Source organism: Oncorhynchus tshawytscha, linkage group LG07 (genome assembly GCF_018296145.1).
Source record: "Oncorhynchus tshawytscha isolate Ot180627B linkage group LG07, Otsh_v2.0, whole genome shotgun sequence".
NCBI lineage: Eukaryota > Metazoa > Chordata > Actinopteri > Salmoniformes > Salmonidae > Oncorhynchus > Oncorhynchus tshawytscha.
This window is the reverse complement of record NC_056435.1, coordinates 8,620,387-8,629,137: the sequence shown is the minus strand read 5'-3', so window position 1 is coordinate 8,629,137 and position 8,751 is coordinate 8,620,387. Positions and strand designations below refer to the sequence as shown.

At 43.7% G+C, this 8,751-nt stretch overlaps 1 protein-coding gene across 6 annotated transcripts in view; it reads left to right on the top strand.

Moving 5' to 3' along the window:
• LOC112255167 (integrin beta-6) overlaps positions 1-8,641 on the top strand; it is a 21,880-nt gene extending 13,239 nt beyond the window's left edge. For 5 of the 6 annotated variants that reach the window (XM_042324019.1, XM_042324020.1, XM_042324018.1 and 2 more), the window contains 6 exons: positions 1-9; positions 231-453; positions 5,657-5,754; positions 6,637-6,753; positions 7,506-7,672; positions 7,773-8,641. The exon at positions 1-9 is cut by the window's left edge and continues 409 nt beyond it. In XM_042324019.1, the coding sequence (XP_042179953.1) occupies positions 1-9; positions 231-453; positions 5,657-5,754; positions 6,637-6,753; positions 7,506-7,672; positions 7,773-7,877 (719 nt within the window). In that variant the 3' untranslated portion in view covers positions 7,878-8,641. Of the gene's footprint in view, positions 10-230; positions 454-1,574; positions 1,635-5,656; positions 5,755-6,636; positions 6,754-7,505; positions 7,673-7,772 lie in introns of those variants that run through there. The other variant, XM_042324024.1, reaches the window with a different exon arrangement.
• The last annotated feature ends 110 nt before the right edge of the window (positions 8,642-8,751 follow it).

Genomic DNA, 8,751 nt, shown 5'->3' with positions numbered 1-8,751 from the left:
TCTGTGGAGGTGTGTACGTACGGTCGAAACACGGACTTCCATGATGAGCATTGTGGTTTCACCTCTTCCTCTTTTGATGAAAACAGACAATGTACTGACATCACAGTGACACAGTAATATAACACATGACCTTCAGGATATACTGTAGTTACTTTCTTGTGTGTGTGTGTGTGTGTGTGTGTGTGTGTGTGTGTGTGTGTGTGTGTGTGTGTGTGTGTGTGTGCGTGTAGGTCACGGGGACTGTGACTGCGGCGAGTGTGTGTGTCAGAGCGGCTGGACGGGAGAGTACTGTAACTGCAGCAGCAGCAGGGACACGTGTGTGTCGGAGGACGGAGCGCTGTGCAGGGGACGGGGGAAGTGTGTGTGCGGGAAGTGTGTGTGTTCCATGCCTGGAGCCTCTGGAGACACCTGTGAAAAGTGCCCTACCTGTGGAGACTCCTGTAGCTCTGCTAGGTAAGAAGAACACACGTCTGTCCAGTTTCCCAGTGGGTCATATACAGTTAGCCAAATACATTTAAACTCCGTTTTTCACAATTCCTGACATTTAATCTTAGTAAAAATTCCCTGTCTTAGGTCAGTTAGGATCACCACTTTATTTTAAGAATGTGAAATGTCAGAATAATAGCAGAGAGAATGATTTATGTCCCAGTGGGTCAGACGTTTACAAACACTCAATTAGTATTTGGGAGCATTGCCTTTAAATTGTTTAACTTGGGTCAAACGTTTCGGGTAGCCTTCCAGAAGGCTTCCCACAATAAATTGGGTGAATTTTGGCCCATTCCTCCTGACAGAGCTGGTGTAACTGAGTCAGGTTTGTAGGCCTCCTTGCTCGCACATGCTTTTTCAGTTCTGTCCACACATTTTCTATAGGATTGAGGTCAGGGCTTTGTGATGGCCACTCCAATACCTTGACTTTGTGGTCCTTACGCCATTTTGCCACAACTTTGGAAGTATGCTTGAGGTCATTGTCCATTTGGAAGACCCATTTGCGACCAAGCTTTAACTTCCTGACTGATGTCTTGAGATGCTGCTTCAATATATCCACATAATTGTCCTCCCTCATGATGCCATCTATTTTGTGAAGTGCACCAGTCCCTCCTGCAGCAAAGCACCCCCACAACATGATGATGTCACCCCGTGCTTCACGGTTGCGATGGTGTTCTTCGGCTTGCAAGCGTCCCCCTTTTTCCTCCAAACATAACGATGTTCATTATGGCAAAACAGTTCTATTTTTGTTTCATCAGACCAGAGGACATTTCTCCAAAAGGTACGATCTTTGTCCCCATGCCGTAGTCTGGCTTTTTTATGGCAGTTTTGGAGCAGTGGCTTCTTCCTTGCTGAGCGGCCTTTCAGGTTATGTCGATATGGGACTCGTTTTACTGTGGATATAGATACTTTTGTACCTGTTTCCTCCAGCATCTTCACAAGGTCCTTTGCTGTTGTTCTGAGATTGATTTGCACTTTTCGCACCAAAGTACATTCATCTCTAGGAGACCGAATGAGTCCCCTTCCTGAGCGGTATGATGGCTTTGTGGTCCCATGGTGTTTATACTTGCGTACTCTTGTTTGTACAGATGAACGTGGTACCTTCAGGCGTTTGGAAATTGCTCCCAAGGATGAACCAGACTTGTGGAGGTCTACAATTGTTTTGGCTGATTTCTTTTGATTTTCCCATGATGTCAAGAAAAGAGGCACTGAGTTTGAAGGTAGGCCTTGAAATACATCCACAGGTACACCTCCAATTGACTCAAATTATGTCAATTAGCCTATCAGAAGCTTCTCAAGCCATGACATCATTTTCTGGAAGATTATAAGTGAAATCATTTACAGACAGATGATAAATTAAATAATCTGTCTGTAAACAATTGTTGGAAAAATTCTTGTGTCATGCACAAAGTAGATGTCCTAACCGACTTTCCAAAACCATAGTTTGTTAACAAGAAATTTGTGGAGTGGTTGAAAAACGGGTTTTAATGTAAACTTCCGACTTCAACTATATCCAGCGCTTTCAGAAACTATTCATACCCCTTGACTTATTCCACATTTTGTTGTGTTACAGACTGAATTCAAAATGGATTAAATAAATACAAATTGTCACTCATCTACACACATTACCCCATTATGACAATGTTACAACCTGTTTTTAGACATTTCTGCAAATGTGTTGAAAGTTAAATCCAGAAATATCTCATTTATGTAAGTTTTCACATCCCTGCATCATTAGAAGCACGTTTGGCAGTGATTACAGCTGTGAGTCTTTCTGGGTAAGTCTGTAAGAGCTTTGCACACCTGGATTGCACATCATTCTTTTAAAAATTCTTCAAGCTCTGTCAAATTGGTTGTTGATCATTGCTAGACAGCCATTTTCAAGTCTTGACTGATTTTCAAGCTTATTTCAAGTCAAAACTGTAACTAGGCCATTTGGGATCATTCAATGTCGTCTTGGTAAACAACTCCAGTGTATATATGGCCTTGTGTTTTAGGTTATTGTCCTGCTGAAAGGTGCATTTGTCTCCCCGTGTCTGTTGGAAAGCAGACTGAACCAGGTTTTCCTCTAGGATTTTTCCTGTGCTTAGCTTTATTCCGTTTATTTTTATCCCCCCAAAAAACTCCCTAGTCCTTGCTGATGACAAGCATTCCCATAACATGATGCAGCCACCACCATGCTTAAAAATATGAAGACTGGTACTCAGTGATGTGTTGTGTTGGATTTGCTCCAAACATAACGTTTTGTATTCAGCGCATAAAGTTCATTTCTTTGCCACGTTTTTAGCAGTTTTACTTTATTACAAGCAGGATGCATGTTTAGGAATATTTGTATTGTGTACAGGCGTCCTTCTTTTCACTCTTTAATTTAGGTTAGTATTGTGGAGTAACTACAATGTTGTTGATCCATCCTCAGTTTTCTCCTATCACAGCCATTAAACTGTAACTGTTTTAAAGTCACCATTGGCCTCATGGTGAAATCCCTGAGCGGTTTCCTTCCTCTCGAGCAACTGAGTTAGAGAGGATGCCTGTATCTTTGTAGTGACTGTGTGTATTACCATCCAAAAGGTCATTAATAAGGCGTTGGAAAACATCCCTGGTCTTTGTGATTGAATCTGTGTTTGAAATTTACTGCTCGACTAAGGGACCATTCAGATAATTGTATGTGTGGAGTTACAGAGATAGTAATTTTAAAAAATTATGTTAAACACTATTATTGGGCACATAGTTCGTCCATTATGTTACTTGTTAAGCACATTTTTACTCCTGAACTTAGCAAAGGGGTTGAATCCTTATTGATTCACGACATTTCAACTTTTCATTTTGAATTCATTAGTACAATGTTGTAAAAACATAATTCCGCTTTGACATGATGGCATATTGTTTGTAGGCCAGTGACACAAAATGCAGATTGTGGAAAATCTCATGTGGTGTGAAAACTTTCAGAAGGTACTGTAGGCCGTCTGTGTCAGCCATGACAACAGTGACTGTAGACAGTACAGCAAATGAATATACTACTGAAAGTGATGAGATGCCAACACTTATAGCAAATGTCTTGACCACACTAGCCCACATCCTGTGAAACCTTGTTCCTGTTCCACACTAGCCCACATCCTGTGAAACCTGGGTCATGTTCCACACTAGCCCACATCCTGTGAAACCTTGTTCCTGTTCCGCACTAGCCCACATCCTGTGAAACCTTGTTCCTGTTCCACACTAGCCCACATCCTGTGAAACCTTGTTCCTGTTCCGCACTAGCCCACATCCTGTGAAACCTTGTTCCTGTTCCGCACTAGCCCACATCCTGTGAAACCTTGTTCCTGTTCCGCAGGGTAGCCCAGAGGGACATCCTGTGAAACCTTGTTCCTGTTCCGAAACATAGCCCACATCCTGTGAAACCTTGTTCCTGTTGCACTAGCCCACATCCTGTGAAACAAACATCTGTTCCTGTTAAGCACTAGCCCACATCCTGTGAAACTTTGTTCCTGTTCCACAAGAAACATCAGGAACTCAAACCTTCATGTTCACCTGATTTTAGCCCACATCCTGTGAAACCTGGGTCATGTTCCATCTAGCCCACAAGAGAAACCTTGTTCCTGTTCCACATTAGCCCACATCCTGTGAAACCTTGTTCCTGTTCCACACTAGCCCACATCCTCTGAAACCTTGTTCCTGTTAACTCTTTGCCCAATCCTGGAAACCATTTTCCTGTTCTGCATAGCCCACATCCTGTGAAACCTTGTCCTGTTGTTCCTGTTCCGCACTAGCATTAACATCCTGTGAAACCTTGTTCCTGTTGACAAATAGCCCACATCCTGTGAAACCTTGTTCCTGTTCCACACTAGCCCACATCCTGCGAAACCTTGTTCCTGTTCCACACTAGCCCACATCCTGTGAAACCTTGTTCCTGTTCCGCACTAGCCCACATCCTGTGAAACCTTGTTCCTGTTCCGCACTAGCCCACATCCTGTGAAACCTTGTTCCTGTTCCGCACTAGCCCACATCCTGTGAAACCTTGTTCCTGTTCCACACTAGCCCACATCCTGTGAAACCTGGGTCATGTTCCACACTAGCCCACATCCTGTGAAACCTGGGTCATGTTCCGCACTAGCCCACATCCTGCGAAACCTTGTTCCTGTTCCGCACTAGCCCACATCCTGCGAAACCTTGTTCCTGTTCCGCACTAGCCCACATCCTGTGAAACCTTGTCCCTGTTCCGCACTAGCCCACATCCTGTGAAACCTTGTCCCTGTTCCGCACTAGCCCACATCCTGTGAAACCTTGTTCCTGTTCCGCACTAGCCCACATCCTGTGAAACCTTGTTCCCTGTTCCGCACTAGCCCACATCCTGTGAAACCTTGTCCCTGTTCCGCACTAGCCCACATCCTGTGAAACCTTGTCCCTGTTCCGCACTAGCCCACATCCTGTGAAACCTTGTCCCTGTTCCGCACTAGCCCACATCCTGTGAAACCTTGTCCCTGTTCCGCACTAGCCCACATCCTGTGAAACCTTGTTCCTGTTCCGCACTAGCCCACATCCTGTGAAACCTTGTTCCTGTTCCGCACTAGCCCACATCCTGTGAAACCTTGTCCCTGTTCCGCACTAGCCCACATCCTGTGAAACCTTGTCCCTGTTCCGCACTAGCCCACATCCTGTGAAACCTTGTCCCTGTTCCGCACTAGCCCACATCCTGTGAAACCTGGGTCATATTCAGCAGAAACTGTTCTGAGGTCCAATAAAAACAAGTCATGTTTACCTACAGCATGGCGAAGCCCTTCGCTTTTTTATTTGACTAATTGATTCTTGCCGGTCTTTCCTTTTTTTTTTCCTAGCCAGGTTTGTTGCCTCTTTTCAGTACTGGGATATAATGTTCACCTCATCTTGTCTGAATTTGTCTGCTTGTTCCTGAGGGCATCAAAAGACAGCCAACAACAGTGCTGGAGTATTTCCTTTCTCCATTGTAAAGGACCTGTCACACACAGTCCATCTGACACCACCATTATGTGCTAGACTACACACACACACAGAGAGAGAGAGAGAGCAGCCTCAGGAACAAACTGAAATCTGGCCAAGGCTTCTTCTGTTCACTCTTTATCAGGGGACACAAATAACCCTCCTGTTAAGTCACTCAACACGTGACAGATGGTGTGTGTGTGTGTGTGTTCCTCAGGACCTGTGTGGAGTGTCATCTCCAAGCAGAAGACGAGGCCACAGAGGAGTGTGTCCAAAGGTGCAGCGTCCCTCACGTCTTCGTCAACAATTCCACAGGTCAGTTACTCCTACCTGTCTGTCTTTCTGTCTGAGCTGTTTATAGACAAGAGTAGCCGAATCATGACTGATAAGATTCAAATGAATATTGTGAAGAGTGAAATGAGAACTAGAGAGAGAGTGACAGCCGAAACAGCGTTACACCGACCTGTCCAGATTGACCACTTGTATTAATCAAATGTGTGATTGCTATTCTTGATGCCGGACTATTCCTGCAACCAGTGGGGACATTGTTTCCTTGCCAACCCTGATGAAGACGTTTCTGGGGGAACTTTCCCTTGCCTGGCCCTTCCTCCTCCCTGTTTAATATGATCGCCCCATGTTGTTTGTCCTGCGTGGGTACTGAACAGACTAGCATGTAAAGTTCCCCCACGGGTCAGAGATCTCGAGGTATTCTGGCCCGTCCTGCATCAAGTGTCTCTCTTTGCCCTTATCTTCACTCTCTCTTCAACCCTCTCCCTCTCCATCAGAACACTGTCTTGGTCCAGTGTTCACCTGACACTAGACAAAGGGGAACATATTATTTACCATGTCCTACAGACGGGTCTATTGTGGTGCTGGTTGAAAATACAAGGACCTGACTCTGAGGGTTTGTTCCTATAAAGGGGAGCTTATTTTGAACCCGCTCACACTAATGCAAGCTGAGAGGTGTATCTGATTATCGCACCAGATCTTCAGGACTCAGATGTGAAATACAATGGTGTGACACACACACATTCACACAACATAGATCTTGGCCTTTGATATAGGAATCATATTGGCAGCAGAATAGAGAGGAGGGTATCCTCTTACGTCCTATTACAATGCAGAGGGAAGTTGATATGTGGCTTATTCATTCATCCCCATCTTCATAGCTGTGTACGTGTCCACATTCCTTTTCAGAATACGATGAGAGCCGGTCCACGCTGTGTACCCTAAAGAGTGAGAACAACTGCTTCATCTCTTTCAGTGTGGTGGCTGGAGACGCAGGGAGCACTGTCTATAATCTAAAGATGTACGGTAAGGTCAACGCCCACACCTTGGGGCCAGATTCACCGAAAGGTTTTTGAACGTCACATAAAAGTACGAACAGTGAGAGAATGAAGGTGTTGTAAGCGAAGGAACGAGGCCAGACGTTTAAGTGGAAGTAGACATTGATGGCGAATCGTTTTACTACAGTCCTTTCTAGAATGTAATTAATGCAACTGGTAAAGGGGCTTAGTGAATCGGACTGGGTCAATACATACAGTGAATCAGTTAACAGGCAGAGGTGAAAATCTCAGTGGGAAACAGAATGCCTAATGATCTGTTTCCACATTTATTTTTTATTACCTTTATTTAACTACAGAAGTCAGTTAAGAACAAATTCTTATTTACAATGACGGCTTACCCCGATCAAACCCGGACGACACTGGGCCAATTGTGCACCGCCCTATGGGACTCCCAATCACGGCCGGTTGTGATACAGCCTGGAATCGAACCAGGGTGTCTGTCGTGATGCCTCAAGCACTGACATGCAGTGCCCTAGACCGCTGTGCCACTCGGGAGCAAATGATGAGTCTGATCACTGTAATGAACACTGTAATATAAAATATATATTTGTAACATTAGCATAAAAGTTCCCCATTTCTATCACAACCAGGGTAACGGTTACTGTAATGAGCAACGAATTTATCTCGCCAAGTGTGCTAAAAAAAACTTGCTATTACAATTACACCTGTGATGACTACGGAAGTAACTGTGTGTCTGTCTCTCTCTCTCCATCCCTCCAGACTGTCCTGAGCCCCCCAACATAGCTATGATAGTACTGGGGGTCTCTCTGTCCATCCTCACCATCGGCCTCATCCTGCTGGGGGTGTGGAAGCTGTTGATCTCAGTCCACGACCGCAATGAGGTCGCCAAGTTTGAGGCCGAGAGGGCAAAGGCTAAATGGCAGTCGGTAAGATGGTGTCCTTGTCCTCATTTGCTCTGTCTAATGTCAATTGCTTTTAAATTCTTGTATAATTTTATTGTTAAACCGTTTTTTTCTTTCTCCACAGGGTACAAACCCTCTGTTTAGAAGCTCCACATCAACGTTTAAAAATGTAACTTATAAAAGTGCAGGGGGACCGAAAGTTGATATTCATTCAATGGATGGCTGCTGATGGTGACATCAGTGTGCGTGTGCATGTGTGTGTGTGGTGTAAGGACAAATTGTAAACACCACAATGTACAACATTGTATCACTCCAAAAGGTCTGGATCTTCTTCAGGGATGCTATCTCATATCAGCAGACAGAAAATGGAATGTCTAGCTATGAATCATCTCTAAATGAAATGACTTTGATTTTGCTGCTCTCTGGTACAAACACTCTGCTGAACTGAACACTGGATTTTCCCATTTAGATTGTTACAGATTTAGGATCTTAATTTGATCACCCTGTTGCAGGAGAACTTTCCTGCAATGCAGGAAATGTCAAAATTGTTGTATTTGAGGTTTAAAAAGGTTTCTGAAGTTTGTAATTTCCGCTTTGAAATTTCAGACTTGATTTTCCCTTACGAAAAATATGTAAACCTCTACAACAATATCCATGTGTAATTCACATAATTATTTACATTTCTGGTTTCTGCAGGATTATTTTCCTGCTGTAGCAAACTGGCTCAAATTATGATCCTACATCTTTACGTTTTTTGATAGATTTTGGTTTGGGACATAGGTAGCCTAAAACTGAGAACAAACTGAGATGGCTTGATACTACTGCAATAATGTTTCATGTTTTTTGTGTTATAAAAGTTTTGTTTTGGGTTTTGAATCGAGGCTGAGCCTTGAATGATGTAATCTTGATTGGAATCATTTTGAGAAGAATAATGGATTAACTTCAATGTAAGGCGCAAAAATAAAGTTGAACTTTTGAGTTGTTGCCACATCATCATGTTCGTCATGTTTTGATTTATTATCGGCCAGTGTAAATGATGTAAGCCTATTGTTGAGTATTATTTGAAATAGACTATCGGTGTTCTTCTAAAACGTGTGTAAAAA